The sequence below is a fragment of the Apium graveolens genome, chromosome 10 (genome assembly GCF_009905375.1).
Source record: "Apium graveolens cultivar Ventura chromosome 10, ASM990537v1, whole genome shotgun sequence".
Taxonomy (NCBI): Eukaryota; Viridiplantae; Streptophyta; class Magnoliopsida; order Apiales; family Apiaceae; genus Apium; species Apium graveolens.
In genome coordinates, this window is record NC_133656.1 from 9335882 (window position 1) to 9359129 (window position 23248).

Sequence of the window (23248 nt, forward strand, 5' to 3'; positions counted from 1 at the left end):
TATCTTGCTAGTAGTCAACATGATTTGGAATTTATAACAACTTCTAAACTTCTAAGATATTGTAGTGTAAAGTAATGTGCGACATACTTATTTAAACATAAGCTATTCCATCACTTTAATGGTTATAAAATTATTTAACTTATCTACTTAGAGTGTTTTGTAGAGTTATCATCAAGCCTACAACATATTCCTAACACCTTCTTGGTATTTGTAGAGTTACCAGCACGCCTCCTCCTTGGAGCGACCTCGTCGTACGATGATTCAGAGTCTCTATCAGAATAGGGTCCAGAGAATTCTCGATCCTCTGGAATAGGAGCTAAGCCACGCATATATTAGGGCGTCCACCCTTATGCTTCACTCCGATTAGAGCGTCAACTTCCTCCAACCTCGAGTTATAGAGGCATCCCGTAGGGGGTCAGTAGTCACGATCATTGAGTACTCATACCCAACGGGTTGAGTGTTCACAGATGCACGTAACTGCTGATATTGGGGATTCATCCCTTGAGAAGCCGGGAAATTCGTCCCTTGTGGCTGAGCCTCGGTTGCCCCTACCGGGGTTCTTCCTTGGGTGGAGGCATAGGTTGAGTGCGGTGGTACCTCTACCACTGATGTGATTGTTCACGACGAGACAGGAGTGCATGTTCCACTATTGTTTCTGCTCCGTGTGTTCACCATGGTTATTGTAGTCGTTCCCACATACGGCGCCAAATGTTGTGGAATAAAAATTAGAGTACGTTAAATGCTAGGCTTTGTGAGATTCGATCTTAAATGGCTGCTTTCGCGTTTGGGACTATTAATCTTTGCAAGATGCCTACATATCTCCGTGTAGTAGGGAATCAAGACAAAAATGTAGTTCTGAGTTGAGGGGTAGATCTCTTTATATAGAGATGAGTCTAGGATTAGACTTGTGTTGGGAGACTTGGTGGACAAGTCTCTTACTTAGATAGTAATTAGGTGTCCTGTAAGGGACGGAATTTCAAAACCTTCCTTGTAGGACTTTGAGTTCGTTTAGGACACATGTATCTGCTCTTCAAGCCGTACTGGGCCTAGTCCGTGAACAACTTATGTTCGTAGACTTTGACAACCTCTGCTGGTGGGCTTCGGCCACTCAGGTCGTCTTGAGTCTACTACGAGCCTGGACCAAACAGGTCTGTACTGGATTTTGGACAAGAAGGCCAAGTGTAATTAATGTGACATTTAATGTGTGTTTAGGATGTATTTTCTATCCAGATCAATCGTTTTTATCTTTTTGTTTTTTTTTGTTTTTTTAATTAACCGTAATTTTTTAAATAATTTGAGGGATAGAAAGAGTTTAGAAAGAAATCTAGTGCACATGACAGAATAAATTCCGGGGGTTTCGGCAATTTTTACCTATTTTTATGAAAAAATTAACAAAAATACCAATTTTTAAAGTAGATGGTTGTTTATACCCGAGTGATTAACTTTTCGATAGTTGGATATCTCAATTTGTACAATATAAGCATTTATAAATGGGTTGTTTCAATTTTTTATTTTGAGATACTCATTTATGAACAGGATATCCAATATGATACTCCATTCGTCCCTCCCAATTCTTTATATTGGTATTGGGCACAAAATGTTTAGAAAAATATATAAATTAATGGTGCAAATCACTATTCTAAAATACGGAAATTGATATTGCTCGGTAGAGGTATCTTTCAGTGATTAATCTATGATTAATCCAATTGATTAATAAGAGCATTAATCAGAAATATTTAATTTAATAAATAATAACATATAGTTTTATTTAAATTTTATTCAGCTTCCATAAAATTTACAAAATAATATCACGTATATTTGATATTCAAGTGATTTATACATAATTTATATTATTATATCAATGAAGAAACAATAAAAGTTTGGTTGGTAGCATGTCTTGTTATGAGTAAAAAAAAACAAGGTGTGTTTAATGGCAGGTGTCATGAGCTTAAGTCTCTATTTATCTGTTCTTGTGTTTCGTGACTCAATCTGTCACAAGATGCCTACGTATCTTGTTGCATGCTAAAGATCAAGTCAAAAACGTAGTTTTGAATTGTGGGTGAGATCCGTTATTTAGGTGTGGGGAGTTAGATTAGGGTTGGGTGCCTTGGTGAACAAGTTTCAAACTCAGAATGGACTTTGGAGCACGAGAAAAAGTAGGGATTTGCTTCTATGTGACTTGAGGACTACTATTTTAAGAGTTTAAATCTTATTTGAACTTATTTCCTCAGCCACAATTTGGATTGATTTATGACCTACTAATTTAATAAAAAAATCCTTGGTTCGTTGACCCTTAAAGCCTAGTTAATATAATATTAATTACCTCACCTTAATAATTGGGTTTCCGTTTGGATCAAATTAGATCTAATTAATGTGCTATTTATTTCGCGATTTAGGATTATTTTTATACCGTATCAGGTCTAGTCATAGTAATTATAGTAACATTTAAAACATATTAATATTTACAATAAAATTGTTTAAATACAAATAAAATTATAATATGCCGAATGATCTTAATTTAAACAAAATAATATATAATATTCACCCGAGCCGGGCTAAACGAAATTTTACTATTGATTCAACCTTCAATAGAAATTAAAAATAAACTACATAAAGTTAGCTAGATTTGCAGTCCTGGACTAAAACAAAATAATAATGACTAATAAAAATTTGAAAGAAAATTCGTTTGATCGATATAATATCATCAAGCTAATTAAAACAAAATAATAAACGGGCTAAAATAAAATCAAAATTTAAAAGAAAATTCGTTTGGTTGATATAATGTCATTAGACTAAAACAAATTTATATTATTCATTCTGTCTAAAACAAAATAATATTTACCCAAGACTAAAATAAAATAAATTAAAAAACTAAATATAATTAGCTGGATCTGGTTGATATAACGGTCTTAAACTAAAACCAAAATTTGTTATCTCATGCTAAAACAATAATACTACCGATCTGGCTAAAAAATTATTGTACCTGACCAAAATAAAATATAATGTCATCACGCTAAAACAAAATATATTATCTATTTGATTTAAAATAAAATAATATTCACCTGGGCTGAAATAAAATTATAAACAAACTAAATATAGTTCGGTGGTTGATATAACAGACTTGATGTTTAAATAAATAGTATATATTATTGATCTACGTTAATTTAAATTAAATTTCAATTGAAGATGATTTTTATATTATTAATTCCTGTTAAAATAAAATTAAAATCTACCTAATTGGTTGGTAAGGATAATGTAGGCTTAAAAGAATAGGATTCAACCCTAAAAGCCCAAATATTCAAAGTTCGCTAATAGAAGTGGGTGCAATGTTTAATTTTTATAATTACGTATTTACTTCAATTTTCATAATATATACTAATTTAATAAGACAAAAATATAGATGATTTCTTAGTCACTATAATCCGGACTAAAAACATTTTACAATTAATTCATGTTAAACTAAAATTAAACTTAATATAAGAAAATAATTAGACCAGTTAAAATAAAATATGTACTTTTATTCAAGTTAACATTAATTTTTATCATTGATACACAATTTTTTTATCATGAATCCAGGGTTCAACAAATTAAACTAAAATAAATCTGAATATAATCTGTTAGATTTGGCCGGTATAACAAACTAAAAATAATTTGTATTCTATTGATATGAGCTAAAATTTACCTTTAAATTAAAACAAAATAATATTTCATAAACACACATATAAACATCAATAAAATTATATTTTTCAATCAGTGACATTTTTTTGAACTAAAATATCACTAACTTATACACATGTATATTTAAAATAATTATTAAATTATATTATTAAAAAAATTCTAATAAATAAATTTCAGAATTTAAAATTTTCACACCAGATTAAATTCAGAGACTAAATAATATTAAAACAATTAGGGCTATTAATATTTTTATAGTTGGTTTATACATGATAACAATTACAACTCAACACTAAACGTTGTTAGGCTAATTAATTATGTATAGGATATAATTTGCTAAAAGTAGTTGACAGCTTAAAGGTAATAACACCAAAAACCCACATTCACTGGAAATGCTGCTGCCAGCTGTTGTTGGAGGAATTTCGTAACAACACAAAATCGGAGGGTTGCTGGAATATTAGAGCGATTTGTGTGTAGTTGTGAGATTAGGGTTTATGAAAAAGAGGGGCTGGACTTGGGAGGTGTCTCGATTTGTCTCGTTGTATCGGATCCCTTTGCCAAGATGCCTGCGTACCAATTTATATTGGATCAAGCCTACGCAGTTCTGTGAAATTTGGGCTTATCCCTAAGAGACTTTAGGGATAAGTTTCATTAATGTGGTAATTACCGATTTTATCTGATTTAATCTGAGCGTTGTGATATCTTCCTGATTTGAAGAATATCGTTGAGAGATATTTTCCGTTATTGATTTATTGAGATTGATTCTTTACTCGTTTCGGAGAGAGGATAACTTGGGGCTTAAGCAATTAATTATTAGCCGTAATTAATAATTAACAAATTACGGAATTATTAAAAAGTATTTGTCATGCCAAAACGTGGCATAACAACTACCCCCAGTTCTTCAGTATAGCTTGCTGCAGTGGAGAACTAAATATTCTTCAATCGCTGAAACAACTAAAAATCGGAGTTTAGTAAATAACATAGAGCACCTTCGTGCTCAAAACAATTATGCGAATGCACGTGCGAGACCATGCAAGATCCGAAAAAGATACATATTTCCCTTGTTTGTGATTGTGCGAGCACAAATTTATAAATCCATTGCGAACAATGATGTTAAGTTGGACCTTGACGTACACACTTCAAGATAGATATAACAGCCGATTGTAAAATTGTATTATTGAGGTGAACTGCTAGTATTATATGAATGTAACAAGATCAACAAACATGCCTTCATCAAAAGATAAGGCGGAACTCCCGACCTTCAATCTCTTTCTGTACTTAAGATAAGGTGAGCTCGCACCTTGAATCTCTTTCCATACTTGAGATAAGGTGAGCTCATACCTTCAATCTTTCCGTTTGTAATCTTTCTGCCTATCTAGGCGTAAGGTGTCAACAATACAAGTTCACAATCGGTAGTGTATATCATTCCAAGTGGTTGTCTCAGCTACCAAACATAGCAATTCCCATTCACAAGTTTGAAAATATTTTTCGACATATATGTATTATCGCGACAGTATATGCAAAATATTTTAAACGCAATTCAAACATAATAAATATGCCAATTTAAAATTGTCACGATATTTATTTTTCCCAAAAATAATGCTCTTTCTTAAATATTTTCCCAAAATTATGCATCTCGCATATATAATTTATTTTTCCAAAAGATGCAGCTCGTACGATCTTCTAAAAATCCACAATTCTCTCAAATAAATATCTCGTACGATTTTTTCCCAAAATATGTGTGTCGTCCAAAATTAAGATGACGCAATAATTTTACAATCATAAAAATGTGACTCGCACGAATTTTATCACTAAATATTTTTCTTATAAAAAATTAGAAGAAAAACATAATATCTATGCATTCATCACGTAATAATAAATTTGCAGAAATAAATCAGGAGAAGAAAAATCTTATCTTTATTTTCCGCTTCTAACAGGCTGTGAATTTTCGAGTGTCACCATTTTTCTATGGTGCGTTTCAGTGTTCCTCAAGTTGTTTGTCTTCTTTTTCCTGCTGGCCCCGCAATCTCAACATGACATGTTCATTCGTCATTCTTTTTACTCCATGGTTGCTTCCCTTTTTTTTATTTCTCCTTGTCCGCGCGTGTATATTACCTTAACATGTCCGTCCGCGTGTGACTACAAACGCCTGATCGTTGGGTTTTCTTAAATGCCACGGGTCGCTCCATGTTAAATATTATTTTTTTCGCCAAGTTTGCATGCCGCCGCTGGGTCTTGTTATTCATCATGAGACTGCCTTTGCTGCACCATATTGCACCGCCTGGACTCCGCTGAATTGTGTGTTATTGTACATCCATATAGGATATATCTGCCACGAGCCCCTTTTTTTTTCACCATCGGTAATTGACTATCGATCCCCCATTGTATGGATGAACCATAAACCCACGAGTTTTGTAATATTATTCGTCCTCCTCGAATAATAACCCCTCCTTCTAGCGCCAAATGTTGTTGGAGGAATTTCGTAACAACACGAAATCGAAGGGTTGCTGGAATATTAGAGCGATTTGTGTGTAGTTGTGAAATTAGGGTTTATGAAAAAGAGGGGCTGGACTTGGGAGGTGTCTCGATTTGTCTCGTTGTATCGGATCCCTTTGCCAAGATGCATGCGTACCAATTTATATTGGATCAAGCCTACGCAGTTCTGTGAAATTTGGGCTTATCCCTAAGAGACTTTAGGGATAAGTTTCATTAATGTGGTAATTACCGATTTTATCTGATTTAATCTGAGCGTTGTGATATCTTCCTGATTTGAAGAATATCGTTGAGAGATATTTTCCGTTATTGATTTATTGAGATTGATTCTTTCCTCGTTTCGGAGAGAGGATAACTTGGGGCTTAAGCAATTAATTATTAGCCGTAATTAATAATTAACAAATTATGGAATTATTAAAAAGTATTTGTCATGCCAAAACGTGGCATAACACCAGCGATTGAAGATTCTCATAATACAAGGCACTTGTAATGTGAAAATGACATTTTACCAGGCATTGTTAAAAAAAGCACTGTCATATTATGCTTAAATTTTATAAGGATTGTTTAACATTTCACAAAATTCAACAAAGTTTAAATACAATTCAGCACACTACATGCTGCAAGAAGTCTATCAGCTTCCTATATGGTTGGGAATTTAATGCCTCAAGTTTTCCACCACGTAAGAAGCATACAAGTCCCTGCAATAATGAATTCATGTATATTATCTAACATGTTATTGGCTGAATCATGATTTAAAATGGAAGATACTGTCTGCAGTTTTTTAAAAACTTCAAATCACTTACATTGAGTACTTGATTGCATCTACAGCAGCATCAGCAGGCAGGAAGTCATTTACTGCGACCGACTTGTTCTCATTCTTCTTGTCTATCATTCATGAAAGGTTAAGAAATGCATAGCCAAGAACTATGTTATCCTAACTAACAAATATACAATAGGAACCAGATTATTAGGAGCATCCCAGCTGTAAGTGTGAATCAGGTAACCAGCATTGACATGGCATTAGGCACTATAAACTTTGTGTTAACTATCAGCTTGCATTGCTATACATATAAAATATAAAAAATATCTGATATATAATAGCAACATGCAGTCAAATGGATACAGTCCTCAAAGAAACGTCGAATCTCAGCAAGACGATGTGGAGGTAATTCTTTGATGTCTGTGTAATGTCGGAACTCAGGATCATCAGCACAAACTGCAATGATTTTGTCATCCTTCTCGCCCTACATGGAAATTACCCAAATTACCCTGTCGTAACATAAAGCGTGAAAGTTGCTAGGGAAAGTATGAGATTCCAGATTCTTGTTGATGGTTATAGCACCAGAACATGTATGAGCTATAATTCCTGTATAACCTCAATTCTAATCAGAAAATGACATTCACCTTTAAGCATTACCGTCATTAAGAAAACATGATCCATATAGTACAATACTTATCAATATAGTACCAGACTTTTCAGAGACCTTGAAAAAAAATTATATTTTCCTACCAAATTATTTCGGATTGTGATAATTTAAAACTATTCCATTTACCAAGTTTTCCAGGGTCAGTTAATGCACTATTTTGTTTTCCATTGAATATTCATTTCAAATTCTGGCCTTCAACAACCTTCGAGTCTCATTGCTAAAATTCCGTGGTACCTTAATTACAGAACATATTCAATGAGTTTAAGCAGCTTATTATCAGCACTTACCTGATCAATCATTGGCATCAACCCGATGGCGCGGGCTCGGAGGAAGGTTGCAGGAAGAACAGGCTCCTACGCAAAGCTTGAACGTTGAGAATAAGCCACAATCACAATATGATCAGTTCAAGAAACGTACCTGCATCAACACTAGAACGTCCATTGGATCACTATCTTCACAAAGGGTGCGTGGAATGAATCCATAGTTGTGTGGATAGACTACTGATGAGTAGAGAACACGATCAACCTGTACGGAAAAAGTTGACACTCAGCTGATAGTTTCTTCTCTCTGTATAATATATGAATATAAATGTACTATATATGCAAGAATGTGGAGGAAGTGGCGTGGAAAATCATACAGGTAGATGATAAGTGGCATTTTATACCACTTAGAGCGTCTTAAAATGGCTTAAATTGGTGTCTTGAAATCAAGTATTTTGTGTATTTGATGCGTTTTTCTAGTGTTTATGCATTTCAGGGTATTAGTTGCATTTCGGGGGAGGAATCATCAAGAATAAGCCTTGGCATGTGTTCACCATTGCGAGAGGAAAGGAACGGGCAGATTACGGCGAAGAAACGGAGCAAACTTGGATTTTTTCCAGTAGAGGCCTGCGCGCCCGCTCAGCATACGGCCGCGCAGTAACCTGCGCGCCCGCGCAGCTATGCTGAGCGGCCGCGCAGGGTCGGGAATTTTGCTGAATTATTTTAGACTTCTACTTCTGTTTGGCTTCCAACTTCTATGTAATCTGAGTTTTATGGGACTATTATATAAGTAGATTTGAGACGTTTTCACAGGGGGGATTGAAAAAAAGAAGATTGTGTTTTACGCAAGAAGCGAAGGAGATAAGGAAGAAGACCGATTTAGCACACCGCAACGAAGAGGAAGCATATTTTCTTGTGATTCTTGTTTCGTTGTAACGTTGGATGCTAGTTTTCTTGCTTTGACTTATTTACTCTTGTGACGTACTCTGTTTTAATATAATTAGTTTAGTTATTATTTTCTTGTGTTTGTTTATCATGATTTCATATGAACCCATGATGGCGATAAGTTCTATTATGGGCTAATCGTGATCATGGGGTTGCAACGGATTTATTATGGAATTCTTTAGTTAATTGTTTAATACTTTAGTGTGTGATGATTGCATGATATCTAGTATTGGTTGTGCATATTCGTCTTATGTGCGTCGCGAACATATAAGATAGGGTGTTAATCTCTTGTGAAGCGACGGTGGATCTTGAGATTTAGAACTTGCCATGCTAGCATAGGTTCATGTACGTTGTGCATGATTAGTGGGTAACTCTAACAGTTTTATTTGCCCTATGTAATCAAAAAGAATAACTTGTGCTTAAATCGTTGTGTTGTCAATTTCTGTAGACATATGGGAACTCAACATAATTGATGACTATTCGACTTCTATCTTAATTGTGGATGCTTGGTAGAATGGTATTAGTACAATGAAAGTTGGCTTTTATCAGTTTCGTGTTATTCGATTAATATCATCACTGTCACATGCTAAAGGTAATAACAATGGCTATAGAAGAAAGTAATAATGAAGTTGTGATCTCATGAGTGTTTTATTATTGATAAATTGAAGTGTTAGTTAAGTGGTTAATTAAGTAGTTAATTATAGTTAATATTTAATCAACAATTTTAAGTGTTATTATCTTAACATTGAGAAGTAATCATACATTGGTGAGTGAGTTTAATTAGACAATAATTTAGTCTGAGTCTCTGAGGGAACGAACTAGAAAGTATTCTATATTACTTGCGAACGCGTATACTTGCGTGAACATTAGCGCGTGTTTTCGCCCTAACAGTAGACTGTATGACTCAAGGATTATTCAGAATTAAGATGTCAGAAGTCATTATGCTCCTTCAAACAAATTCAAGTTACCAACCTAGCTAGAAGAAATTCCACTTTATAAATATTATATAATATATGTAAGCGCTTTATTAATAGATATGAAAGGAACAACGTTGAATATCATCAAACAGATTATACTTTTCCTAATTTCACATTTTAACATGGCAACATGTTACGAATATGCAGTATCAGGAGAATCAAAATTCAAGTGACAACACACATGATGTCACTAAGTGCCAACTCAGCAAAGTTTGTTACAACTAACTGCATCATACCAACTCAACTAGCAGCCTCTAGAGTACTCTATAAAAGCAGCTATTTGCTACTTGCTTTGTTAGTGAAAATGAGAGTACAAATTTGTATGTAGTGTGTTGCAGATTGTAATCAGTAGATAGTAGTATGATTCAATAAGAGTGATTGTTTTTCATTGATTTGTGTTACATTGTTAATGAAAGATATGATTTGATAAAGCATCTTCTACAAAAGCTGCTAATTCTAACACAACAACCTCAAAATGTAGACTTACCTGTTCAATTAGCTACAGACTACTGCTAGCACATTGTACCAAATAAATGCATCCTGTTGTTTCTTGAAAACTCTCTCAACCGATTGTTGATAATCTTGTTTCAGAATCAATTAGATCTAATATTTCTTGATAAGTTTTTTTTTGTTTGCTGATCTGAAATTCTGTTTTCTTCGAGTCTCAATATGGCTGAGAATAATGAAAATCAGACTCCTGTTATGGATCAATCTCAAAATCCTACTTCCCTTATTATATTCATCCTTCTGATAATCCTGGTATGAAATTGGTTAATATCAAGTTTGATGGACCTGGTTATGGTGATTGGAAGCGTTCGATGTTAATTAGCTTATCAGCAAAGAATAAAACTGGTTTTGTTGATGGAACAATTGCAAAGCCTTTGATTGCAGATCCTGACTATAAGGCTTGGGAACGTTGTAACAGTATGATGATTTCTTGGTTGCTTGGAGTGTTAGATCAGAGTATTGCTAGAAGTGTTCAGTATTTTAACACAACTCATGATATTTGGATCAATTTGGAAGAACGCTATGGACAAGCGTCTGACACATTGTTATTTTCTTTACAGCAAAGCTTATATGAGATCAAACAAGGAGCTAATTATGTTTCTAGTTACTATACTAAAATTAAGATGATTTGGGACCAACTAGATGCTGTAGACCCTATAACTTCATCTAAATGTGCTGGATGCACATGTGAGATAACACAGAAGATGATACAATCTCAGGAAGACAGAAGATTAGTTGAATTTCTCATTAAGTTAAATGATGGCTTTGAAGTAATTAGAGGCAGCATCCTGTTCAATCATCAGAAGAGGTCATGGCTTTTGCTACAAATAGGAGAAATTTCAATTTCAGATCACAGGGTGGATCTGGTTCCAATTTCAGGTCTCAGTCTAGAGAAAACAAAGGAAAATTCAATTCTTATTTTTGTGATCATTGCAAAATGACTGGCCACACTGCTCAGCAGTGTTACAAATTACATGGTTATCCATCACATTTCAAGACCAGACAGCAGAAAAGTAGCTGCTAATGTCAATTCTGAAACAATTCAAAGTACTAATGTTTCTGATAACAAGAATGCAGGTTTCACAGATGCTCAATATGCACAAATTTTGCAGCTACTTGGAAAGGATGCAGGAGAATTATCTACTAAGAATAACATGAAAGCAGATTGTGTTGCAGGTAAGATTTGTCTTGCATCCCACACATCAGTTCATTGGATTGTGGACAGTGGAGCTACTGACCATATGTGTCATGATTTGTCTCTATTTATGCAATTTTCTCCAATTCCAAATCTGGAAACTTATATAACTCTTCCAGATGGGAAGAAGGTATTAGTATCACAGATAGGAGATATTCAAGTTACTGACAACATAATTATTAAGGATGTACTATATGTACTTGATTTCAGATACAATTTGGTATCCATACCAAAACTTTGTCAGGATCTTAAGTGTTCAGTTACTTTTACTGAAGATCACTGTTTTCTTCAGAGTCCTTCAATGACACAAATGCATCTTGGTAACTTCAAGAATGGACTTTACTACTTAGAAACAAACCATATCAGTAATGATGCAAAAGGTTATACAGCTGCAATTTCTGTTGAGGAGAATCAGACTGCAATTTCTGTTGAAGAGAATCAGAACAAGATCAAGCTTTGGCATCTCAGAATGGGGCATCTGCCTATTTCTATGCTTCATCATTTATCAAATGTATTTGATAAACCTTGTAGATTACATACAATATGTCAAGTCTGTCCTAAAGCAAAGCAAACTAGAGTCTCTTTTCCTCATAGTTCAATAAAAACTGATGCAGCTTGTTCTATGGTGCATTTGGATGTATGGGGCCCTTATAAAGAGCTAACTCATGACAATTACAAGTGCATTTTTACAATAGTTGATGACTTTAGCAGAATGACTTGGGTATTCTTATTAAAGAATAAATCTGAAGTTTTTCCAGTTTTTTGTGATTTTGTTCTTTACATAGAAAATCAGTTAAAACTTTCTATTCATGTAGTCAGAACTGATAATGCCCCTGAGCTGAGTAAAGGTGATATGCTGCAATTTTATAAATCTAAAGGCATTCACTTGCAAACTACTTGTGTCAATACACCACAACAGAATGTCATTGTGGAAAGAAAACAAAGGCATATACTGGAGGTTTCAAGAGCACTATTCTTTCAGTCCAAGCTTCCAATTCAGTACTGGGGAGAGTGTGTATTGTGTGCAGTACATATTATCAACAGAGTACCTTTGTCAGTATTATCCAACTCCAGTCCTTATGAAATTTTCTTTAAGGGGCCACCAAACTTATCCCTTATGAGAGTATTTGGTTGTTTGTGTTTTGTTTTTACTTCTCAGGTTAATAGAAGCAAATTTGATGAAAGAGCGGTCCCACATGTGTTCTTAGGGTACTCACCTCGGAAGAAAGGCTACAAGGTACTGAATACTAAAACTCTTGCTGTTTCAATCTCTAGAGATGTTATATTTCATGAGCAACACTTTCCATATCATCTGAAATCATCTACAGATCATTTCATCTAAATTTCAAATTTTTCTTCCCATAGTAACTCCTTTCACAGAATTTACACCTATACCAGATGTTTTTCAACTTCCTGCCCATGATCATGATGCAAACTCTCAAGATTTTGATTTTCATCATTCTTCACACTCTGATAATAAGACTCATTCTTCACACACTGATGAAAATCATTCTTCACACACTGATGAAATTACTTCCGACAACAGAGCTATTCTAAGAAAAAGCACCAGAGTTGTAAATCCACCTTCATTCCTAAAAGATTTTATTTGTAATCATAGTACATCAACTTCTACAATCAATGATCATTGGTGCAATATCATTTCTTCACAACATTTATCACCTCAGCATCATTCTTTTCTTGCTCATACTGTTTCACTCAAAGAACCATTGACATATGAAGAAGCTATTAGAGATAATAGATGGGTTGAAGCAATGAGAAAAGAAATAATAGCACTTCAGGAGAATCAGACTTGGGAGTTGGTCTCTTTACCAGCTGGAAAGAAGCCTATAGGTTCTAAATGGGTATATAAGATAAAGCTTAAGGCAGATGGGAGTATAGAACGTTTTAAAGCTCGATTGGTGGCAAAGGGTTACAATCAAAAATGGGGAATAGATTACGAAGAAACGTTTTCACCAGTTGTTAAGATGACTACTGTTCGATGTTTGCTAGCATTAGCATCACATAAACTCTGGAAATTGCATCAGCTTGACATTAACAACGCATTCTTGCATGGTGATCTTACTGAGGAAGTTTATATGTCTCCACCACAGGGTTTTGATTGTCCAAAAGGTTATGTATGTCGACTTATCAAGTCACTATACGGGTTAAAACAAGCTTCTCGAAAGTGGTTTGCAAAACTGCGAGGTGAACTGCAGATACGTGGCTTTACACAATCTAAGAATTATTATTCTCTTTTCATTAAAAGAACCAATCAGTGTACTGCCATTGCTACTGTATATGTAGACGACATTATTCTAACAGGAGACGATGAATCAGAAATCCAAGCTCTTAAAGTACATCTACATGCAACATTCAGTATAAAAGATTTGGGTTTGATGAGTTATTTTTTGGGCATCGAGATCGGGTATCTTGCAGAAGGTATTACCATGTCCCAGGCCAAGTTTACGAAAGAATTATTAGATGAAGCTGGTATATCTTCATTCAAAAATACAGTTACTCCATTACCATTGAACATCATTCTCAAGTCAGATGAAGGAGAGATCTATTCTGATCCTTCTACTTATCGATGTCTTGTTGGAAAACTAAATTTTCTGACTCATACCAGACCGGATTTATCATTCACAGTTCAACATTTAAGCCAGTTTCTACAGAATCCTATGGTACCTCATTTTAAAGCTTTAATGCATACTCTTCATTATGTAGCTTAAACTGCAGGACAGGGCATTCTGCTACAAGGAGCTGACCAACTAACTTTACAAGCTTTCACTGATTCAGATTGGGGTGCTTGCAAAGACACACGACGATCTATTTCAGGATATGTCATGCTTCTTGGGAAATCACCAATAAGTTGGAAATCAAAGTAACAAGGAATTGTGTCTAAAAGCTCAGTAGAAGCAGAATATCGTGCTATGTCCAATGCTGCTTCAGAAATTACTTGGTTGGTCAGATTATTAGCAGAGTTGGGTATGTCGTGTCTCAAACCTGTCACATTACATTGTGATAACCAGAGCTCCATCCATATTGCGAAAAATCATGTGCATCACGAGCGTACAAAGTATATCGAGATCGATGTGCATTTTACTCGTGATAAAGTACTGGAAGGATTGATTTAGCTTTCCTATGTTCCAACAACTCATCAGCTGGCAGATGTTTTTACAAAAGTATTGCCTTCTGTTCAGTTCACAGAACTTCTGTCCAAACTTGGGATGACACAATGTCACCCTCGTTTGAGGGGGGATGTTACGAATATGCAGTATCAGGAGAATCAAAATTCAAGTGACAACACACATGATGTCACTAAGTGCCAACTCAGCAAAGTTTGTTACAACTAAGTGCATCATACCAACTCAACTAGCAGCCTCTAGAGTACTCTATAAAAGCAGCTATTTGCTACTTGCTTAGTTAGTTAGTGAAAATGAGAGTACAAAGTTGTAAGTAGTGTGTTGCAGATTGTAATTAGTAGATAGTAGTATGATTCAATAAGAGTGATTGTTTTTCATTGATTTGTGTTACATTGTTAATGAAAGATATGAGTTGATAAAGCATCTTCTACAAAAGCTGCTAATTCTAACACAACAACCTCAAAATGTAGACTTACCTGTTCAATTAGCTACAGACTACTGCTAGCACATTGTACCAAATAAATGCATATTATAGCAGCGCATAATGGAATGGTCTGACAACAAATAAGAGCAAAGTGTTTGCTAGGTTCACTCAGATCATCACGCATTGTAATTGCATGGGCAAATAAAAAGGAATGTTGTCTGACTAGTAGGAAGTCAAGATTATTACAAAGGAAGAGAGGTTAGAAAACAGGTTTGAGATAATAACTACACCGGAGAACCTTTAAATAAATTTTATACAGCATACAATTAGGGACTTCAACCCCAACACAGTTTGCAATTAAAACATCAATAGTAACACTTGCATTCAGAGAGGCAAAGCCAGAATGTTACATATAATCTGATCATAGAGAGGATAGATAGAAGGGAAACACACCTTGATTAGGCCTGATTTCTTATCAAGCTCGTACTTAACTTTGCTTCCCTTCCCAATTTCAATCACCTGTGAAAGCAATTTGTATTAGTCGTTGTTATTTTTAATTAAAGTATAGCTTCCAATATTCAGGAGCAGAATTTAATTTTATGCTCCATAGGACAGAGATCCTACTGGGTCCTACTGTATACTGCCTGTTTCAGAGGCTACACTATCTTGCTTATCAATATTTCCACTCTCCTCGACTTAAATGGCATACAATCAGCAGATAAACGAGTACCACGTCTATCTCAGCAACCATCATCTGTTGATCACACTAAACTCTACAAGTAATCAATCAAGAAAAACCATTAAAGACATGAGAATAAATTCTTACACAATTAAAAACAGAAGGTGCACCTGGCCCTGCAATAACAAAAAGTTAATTTTACAAGACAAATGTAACAAAGAAACTTAATATCTACATTCAAGGGTATATGGTATGGTAAGTTTAAAAATACTGATGAGGTCCATTAAGTGAAAATCTACATACACTGATCACAAATAGAGGCTCTGATAATCTGATTCATAGTATAAATTTGTGGGAATTTAAGGACGCAATACCAATCTCTAAGTCATGCCAAGGATGAGCAGCAACTGATCGCTGTGACATGGATTTGATGATCCTTTCATTAAGAGCAGGTTTTCCTGATTTATTTCCACTCCCTTGAGCATTGTTCTCAGCCATCTCTACGTTGAAGGTAAAAAGAAGGGTTAGAACATAGAACTATTCAGATACAATTTTTGGTTATTCAATCTGAACATTATAATGTGAAAAACCACATATATTAAACCCTATAACATGATGCTAAACTATGTATGTGGAATGTTACCGACTTAAGAAACAATTTGCATCCCATAGCCTAAAACAATATCGGGCTCAAGTTGAACACACACGAAGGAAACTATCAATAGGTACTTACACCACATTGATACCCCTAACATCCTGCTACATTCTCACACTTAGCCTCCCTTTGTTTTCCCAAATAACTTGACATAATATTTTCCAACATTTCTTTGCTCCGTAATATTTTCCGGAGCCTTAAACTAAACGAACAAGCAACCTTTTTGGTACATTGAAACAATAATTAATAAAAAAGAGGAGCAAGAAAGCAAAGAAATGATCAACACAAAGAGCAAGAAACTTACAAAAAAGGCCATTCAACACATGAATGAATATAAGAGCAAATTAGTAAAGCAACCACCACACAATACATAAACATTTTTCAATTAAATTTAAATTTAAAATTAAATAAAAAAAAAACAACTACAAACCCATCAATCTTACATACACACAATACTATAATATAACCAGATTGAGATTTTAGACAACTTACTTACAGAGAATGAGAGATATCAACTGGTATTATTTTTTGTATGTATATATTCTTTAAGAGGGTGGGGACTGGGGGCAGTCAGTAAGGTTGATAAAATAAAATGCAATCTACACCTCTCAATGTTGTGCAAATATGGACCGTTTGATCTGTTTTCTTAGGTGTTTATCTGACGGCGTCAACGCCTTCTATTATAATCAAGGGAACTCTACATGTTGACCTTTTTCACTGACAAATAAAAACATGACACGTACGACTGGTAGGTCATGCTTTAAGCAATTTGCCGTATTTTTAGCAAGCGTTTTGCTGCTTCTTTCTTTGTCCTCGAGGTCTAGACAATGTAATAACTAGAATTGTTGTCGGCCTTGCAAGGTTTTAATCAATGAAAAAAATGTGTTAAAATAAGGAGCTGTTGGAAATATACTAGGAATATTTATTTATAACAATGTAATAACTAGAATTATTCTACGCCTTGCAGGGTCCCTTTCAATGAAAAAATATGTTAAGATCAGGAGTTGCACGAAGTTGTTACGGAACTTAGTTGAAGTTATTGTAGCAAACTGACCTTATCTTTAAGTTTAATAAGAGGTCATAAACTCACTTTATTTTTGTCTTACTTTTACTCCCCCCTTGCTGCTGCTAGCTCCCTTTTTATAGAACCGTTTTCCTAATCTTCAAAATCTGAAATAATAGATGGAGTAGAAAGCAAAGTTTGTGAAGCGGCTGAGTGGATACGAGTGTCGTTCAAACGCTCTTGTGAGTTCATAGAAACTGGCCTATTTATTGTAAATTTTCATTTCCATTTGTTGCCTGCAAGATTTTAAAATGATGTTTGAATCTGTGAAATTTGGAACAGACTATACCTCATTCGTTTTGTGTAAGAAATACTCATCGCATTCCACTGACAATCAAGTTAACTGTCCGCACTGAATATATATTATGGGTTGACTTTGATAAGGTCCATGGAAAGCTTGTGGGTAAGAGAGCATTTTTCTAGAATTTCTCGCTTACTGGAGGAAATACTCTAACATATCGACGGGTTTCAAATTAAAGTTTGCATATGTGATTTGTATGGTTCGGAGATAGAATATCGAAATATTGCTTATAGTTCTCAAAATTGTGGATCATCTCATGGTATATTTTATATGCAAAATGAAAGCAGATAGATCATATATATTTTCAGATGTTGTGGTTTGTTGATGACAGTACAAACTTACTTGTGTTTAGTTACATACGGTAATGGCGGGTGGACGTTTGTGAAGCATCTTGGTTGGGGAAAACCTGTCTGTGATTCAGTTGTAAGTGATTTGGTTTTTAGACAAATTTTTTATACACATTTGAATTTATTTGTATGTGGACGATGTAATATCATAATCTGGTAATCTTGTCCAATCACAGAATGTACCTTTTGAATTTCTTGATCGCGTGGCCGGCGCCCTTCCTCCGAACCTGCAGATGGCAGTTTGCATCGGTTATTAGTTTGTCGTGCATTATTGAAGCAGGCAATATAGTATCACTGCATGATTAATTTGTGCCACGTGTTAGATGTTGAATATCTCAATTATTTCAATATGGTGACCTTCACAGCGTGACTGAGATTTCTGTTTTTGCCTTCGAAGAAGCACGCGTAGAAGCTCCAATTATGCCAAAACCTTTTGGCAATGGTAATGAGTAACCTGTGTTATTAAATTATGTTGAGGAGTTTGAGAATGTTAAGAAATTCAATTGCAATGCTTTTATAGGTGTGGCTGGTGATCTATCAGAGAACATTTGTTATTGAAGAATGTCACACCCTTGCCTATGCGCGTGGTGTGGTAGGTATAAAATTAATTGTGATATATTTGATAGTGGGATGTGGAAAAAGTTGAAGTGTTTAAGGTTGCTTGTGTGATCAGGATATTTATGCAAAGTTCAGGCCGGTCTGTATTTGTTGGTCATCGTTGCTAGAAGCTCCGGACCCGGTGTCGCTCTAATAGTAAGCGTACCAGCATACATGATGGGTGGATAATGCTCAGGTGTGATCTGCAGCTTGTGAAAGGGGATGTATGTGTTTTTTTTACTCGAAAAATTATAGAGGACTTATTTTCAATGTTCGTATTGTTAGAAGGATTGTTGCAATTGTTTGACTCTCTTTGTTGATGGTATTAGTACTTTGTATGACGCTCTTTGCTAATGGTATTAGTGCTCTGTACTGAACATAGAATGTGTAGACTATTTGAGTTGTCTAGTAATAGCACATGCGTTTTGATTTTCCCGCGTAGTCATGCAAATGTAATCATTCATGCCATGTTATCAAAACTCAGATTGATCAAATCATGATTCATCAGGATTTGTTGAATGTACATAATCAAGATTTGTTGGTTGTGCAAATACTGGTCTGTTATTAGCATTTCCATGACTCAGCATTTGCTGAACATAGTAAATACTGATAAATAGATGTTTATATCAGAATTTGCTGACTGACAAATATTGATCTGTGATGTTACAGTAGAATACCTTGATATTTACCGATGGAGTCCATTGACCTGAAAATCCTGATTCATCAGGATTTGCTGACTGTTGCATAATCAGAATTTGCTGACTATGCAAATACTGGTCTGCTATCAGGATTTTCATTGCTCAGGATTTGCTGGACATAGTAAATACTGATAAATTGCAAAAATGAGGCCAACAACACAAGAGTCTAACTATTAATAATTAAGTGTTGGGTAATGAATACAACACAGGGGTGAATGTGTTTTAGACAATTTTAGTGACTTTTTATTTTTCTTAAGCTTGATGAACAAAGCATATAAGAAATGTAACTTGTAAAGATAGTATAGTTTGAATGAAATAATAATACATGCACAAGAACACACTATCTTTCAAAACTTCACTTAATATTATATTAAAATCAAGGAGTAATTGGCAGTTTGTACCCTACTATTATTTTCATTTTTCCGATTTGGTCCTATATTATTTTTCCTATCAGTTTGCACCCTAAATAATTATTTTCGCTTATTTTTGCATCCCATGGTCGCTTTTCCATCCAACTGTGTTGTTAACGTTAACGGGAATGGGGGCATTTTAGTCAATTACTAATTAAAAACAAAGTAAAACAAACCAAAACAGGAAACCGTAATTAAAAACAAAAGAAACTCCACATCAACGACTCTCTCATTTCCATCCCCAAATCGAAACCCCTAATTTGTGAACCCTAAGCATCTGTGAGAAAATGAGAGGCCGTATGCGAGTAGTAAGTGATGATAACTTGAGAACAATAAGTTGGAATGAAGTTCCAGAGGATTATTGGCGGCAAGTATTGGACAAAGGAGTTGAAATCCCGGTGATTGAAGCACCAATAATCGAAGATGATGCTGAAATACCAGAATATGGGGGTAAATTTCTATTCCAAGTCTGGTCATAGTGTTTGTATAGTGTCGATTAAACCCAATATGTTTGCATGCATGATTTTTAGGGTTTCTATTGTTTATTGAACAATTGGTGGTCCCTAAATACTTTATCATCTAGCAATTTCAGTTATCAGTTATACAAGTGGGGTTATTTTGTCATCTGAGTTTTTAGGGTTTTTTTGTCCAATTCGTGTTCTTTTTTAACTATGATAATCTGTTTATGTTGTGATATTATTGTTTACATGTATACAAAATTGTTTTTTTCCATATTATTCACTTAATTTCTCCATTAAACTGTTATATGGGGGAGCGTTTGATCAAGATTTTACTGCGTACATTGATGGGGAATGGAGCGTTTGATCAAGATTTTACTGCGTACATTGATGGGGAATGCAAATTTTTTTATATATGCTCTCTTAGAAATTTTAGAATGGTTGATTTGGACTCAATGTGTAAGGAATCAGAGGGCCATTAGTCTTAGGAAGAATCAAACTGATAAGGTGAAATGGATGTGCTCACCTGGATGCGAATGGAAATGTTATGTTATAAAGCATAGAAGGACAGACAGCTTTCAGATAAAGACATTATGCAAGACACACTCTTGTAATCCAACATGGGAATAAAAGTGTATAACTTCTACATGGATTGCAGAGACATATGAGGATGAATTAAGACTGAACCCAACCTGGGCAACAAATGTTTTTCATGTTAGGGTTGTGAATGATGTAAAGTGCAAAATTTCTTTGTCAATGATATATAGGGCACTGAAAAAGGCTAGAGATAACATTACAGGTAAACATGAGGCTGAATATGCTAAGGTTTTTGCATTTGGGAATGAGATTAAAAAACAAATGCCTACCTCCACTGTCAAAATCATGTCTGAGCAAGAGGAACATGGAAACATGAGGTTTAAAATGATGTACATTTGCTTAGGTCCATTAAAGGAGGGGTTCTTAGATGGTTGCAGACCTGTTATAGGTCTGGATGGGTGCCACCTTAGGGGACCATTAGGTGGGATTCTGTTGACAGCAATTGGGACTGATGCCAATGATGGGATGTACCCAATTACTTGGGCACAAGTAGAGGTAGAGAACAATGATTCTTGGGATTGGTTTATTGGTCTTCTGAAAGCTGACTTGCATATGGAGCATGAAGGATCATACACCTTCATCTGTGACAGACAAAAAGGCTTGGTCAGTGCATTGGAGAAGCAAGTTCCTATGGCAGAACATAGGTTTGTGTGATGCACCTATACAGAAATCTTTGGAAAGAGCACAAGGGAATTGGAGTGAGGAAACTTCTATGGCTAGCTGCTAGATCAACTACAGACTATTTCTTCCAAAAAAACATGGCAGAATTGAAAAAGGTATTTTGACTTATTTTTAGACTGATTTTTAGACTGATTTTTAGACTGATTTTTAGACTAATTTTTAGACTGATTTAGGACTGATTTTTAGACTGATTTAGGACTGATTTTTCTTACTGTGTTTTTATATTGTTATCAGATTGCACCCAGGGCCCATGATTGGTTGGCATCTAAGCCAAGGTCTCAGTGGAGTAGGTCTGGATTTATATGGCTGCAGTTTGGTGCAATGTTTTAAATATTATTGGATTCGGTTGGTTTGAAGTTAATGCTAATGGTTTCAAGTTTGTTTTCCTTTTTATTGCATTGTACAATTCAGTTGCATCCTAACATATAATTTCCACAACATACAAAAAATAGCTAAAAACTTGAGACTTAAGAATAATTTCCTTACAAATGATCTGTCATGACAAATACATTTACTCCTTATCAGAACACAAATAAATGAAAATATATATCCATGTCAATATTAGAAAAGTCATGGTTTTGCTACACCATTTTCCCTTTCCTCCAATCTCCTCAATATTTTCATTTATCACTTCCAAATTCTTGATTTCTTCTTCGAGATTATTAATTCTTCGAATAAGTCCTGGAATGATAACTTGAGCATGGTGACACAAAGGGCCATCTACCCATCGGAAAAAATTACACCTGCGATTCGGACATGCCAAGAAACGTCGACCCGCATTTGTCGTTGTCCAAGCCGTCTGTTGTGTTGCAAATTTTAGACAAGAACATCTTGTAGTCATTTTCTTATGGCTGATTTGTTGAGAGTAAAGAGGTTAGGGCTGATTTGTTAAGAGAAGAAGAAGAACACAGATTGTACATAATGGAATAATGGAAAGGGGCTGCATATATATATACAGAAGAGATACACTGCAAAAGAGCCGTTCAAATACATTTTTCCCATTTTACCCCTTACCCCGTTAACTTTAACGTCACAGTTGGATGGAAAAGCGACCATGGGGTGCAAAAAGAAGCGAAAATAATTATTTAGGGTGCAAACTGACAGGAAAAATAATATAGGATCAAATCGGACAAATAAAAATAATAGTAGGGTACAAACTGCCAATTACTCTAAAATCAAGTATGTGTTTTGCTACAAATTTCTAAGTTCTTGTTATGTTAAGAGCTCAGCTTCTCTCTTGAGAGTTATAAGAAATTTCAGATCTATTTGTTACAACTAAAACAAAATAACCAGTGTTTACTTTATAGAACAGTAAATACTGGATATTACACAGCATGCAATAACATTTACTAAATTCTATTTTTGGATATTCAAATCTTTCTATTTCTGGCTTAGTGTATCTTTGCTAATCTTGCACGCCTGTGACTTTACTTTTCCAGTTAATCTTGGCCTTTGATCTTGTACTCTTCAAGCTGCTTTTTGTAGACTTGTCAATCCAACTGATTGGATTGTTTGTTGATTGATAATCTTGGATATTGAACTGGTCTACACCTTGTACTTTGAGTTTTACCTCGAGATCTCCAGTTTAGTATATAGAGAACTTGACATCTCGATAAGTATAATGGCTTATCGAGATCTCTCATTACTCTATAGTTGTATTGACTTGTAGAGGTCTCTGAGTTCTCTATAAGAGAATTTAGCTTGTCGAGATCTCTC

At 34.8% G+C, this 23248-nt stretch overlaps 1 protein-coding gene and 1 long non-coding RNA gene across 8 annotated transcripts; one reads left to right on the forward strand and one right to left on the reverse strand.

Annotated features, from left to right (window-relative positions):
• Window positions 1-6683: 6683 nt before the first annotated feature.
• Window positions 6684-17013, reverse strand: LOC141689560 (soluble inorganic pyrophosphatase 4-like). Of its 2 annotated transcripts, none has more exons than XM_074493902.1 (9): window positions 16873-17013; window positions 16100-16225; window positions 15873-15901; window positions 15500-15565; window positions 8013-8120; window positions 7883-7948; window positions 7292-7412; window positions 6972-7053; window positions 6684-6866 (listed from the first exon to the last, which is right to left on the reverse strand). In XM_074493902.1, the coding sequence occupies exons 2-9, from the start codon at window positions 16221-16223 to the stop codon at window positions 6824-6826; spliced, it is 639 nt and encodes a 212-aa protein (XP_074350003.1). In that variant the 5' UTR covers window positions 16224-16225; window positions 16873-17013; the 3' UTR covers window positions 6684-6823. The 2 variants fall into 2 exon arrangements, with proteins under 2 accessions (XP_074350003.1, XP_074350004.1); XM_074493903.1 differs by having other exon boundaries at window positions 16877-17008.
• A 398-nt stretch (window positions 17014-17411) lies between these two features.
• LOC141689561 (uncharacterized) lies at window positions 17412-19121 on the forward strand. Of its 6 annotated transcripts, XR_012562435.1 has the most exons (6): window positions 17447-17625; window positions 17726-17846; window positions 18097-18167; window positions 18268-18533; window positions 18612-18683; window positions 18765-19121. It is a non-coding gene; the product is annotated as an uncharacterized LOC141689561 (long non-coding RNA). The 6 variants fall into 6 exon arrangements; XR_012562431.1 differs by having other exon boundaries at window positions 17412-17625; window positions 17726-18167; XR_012562433.1 differs by having other exon boundaries at window positions 17451-18003.
• Window positions 19122-23248: the final 4127 nt, after the last annotated feature.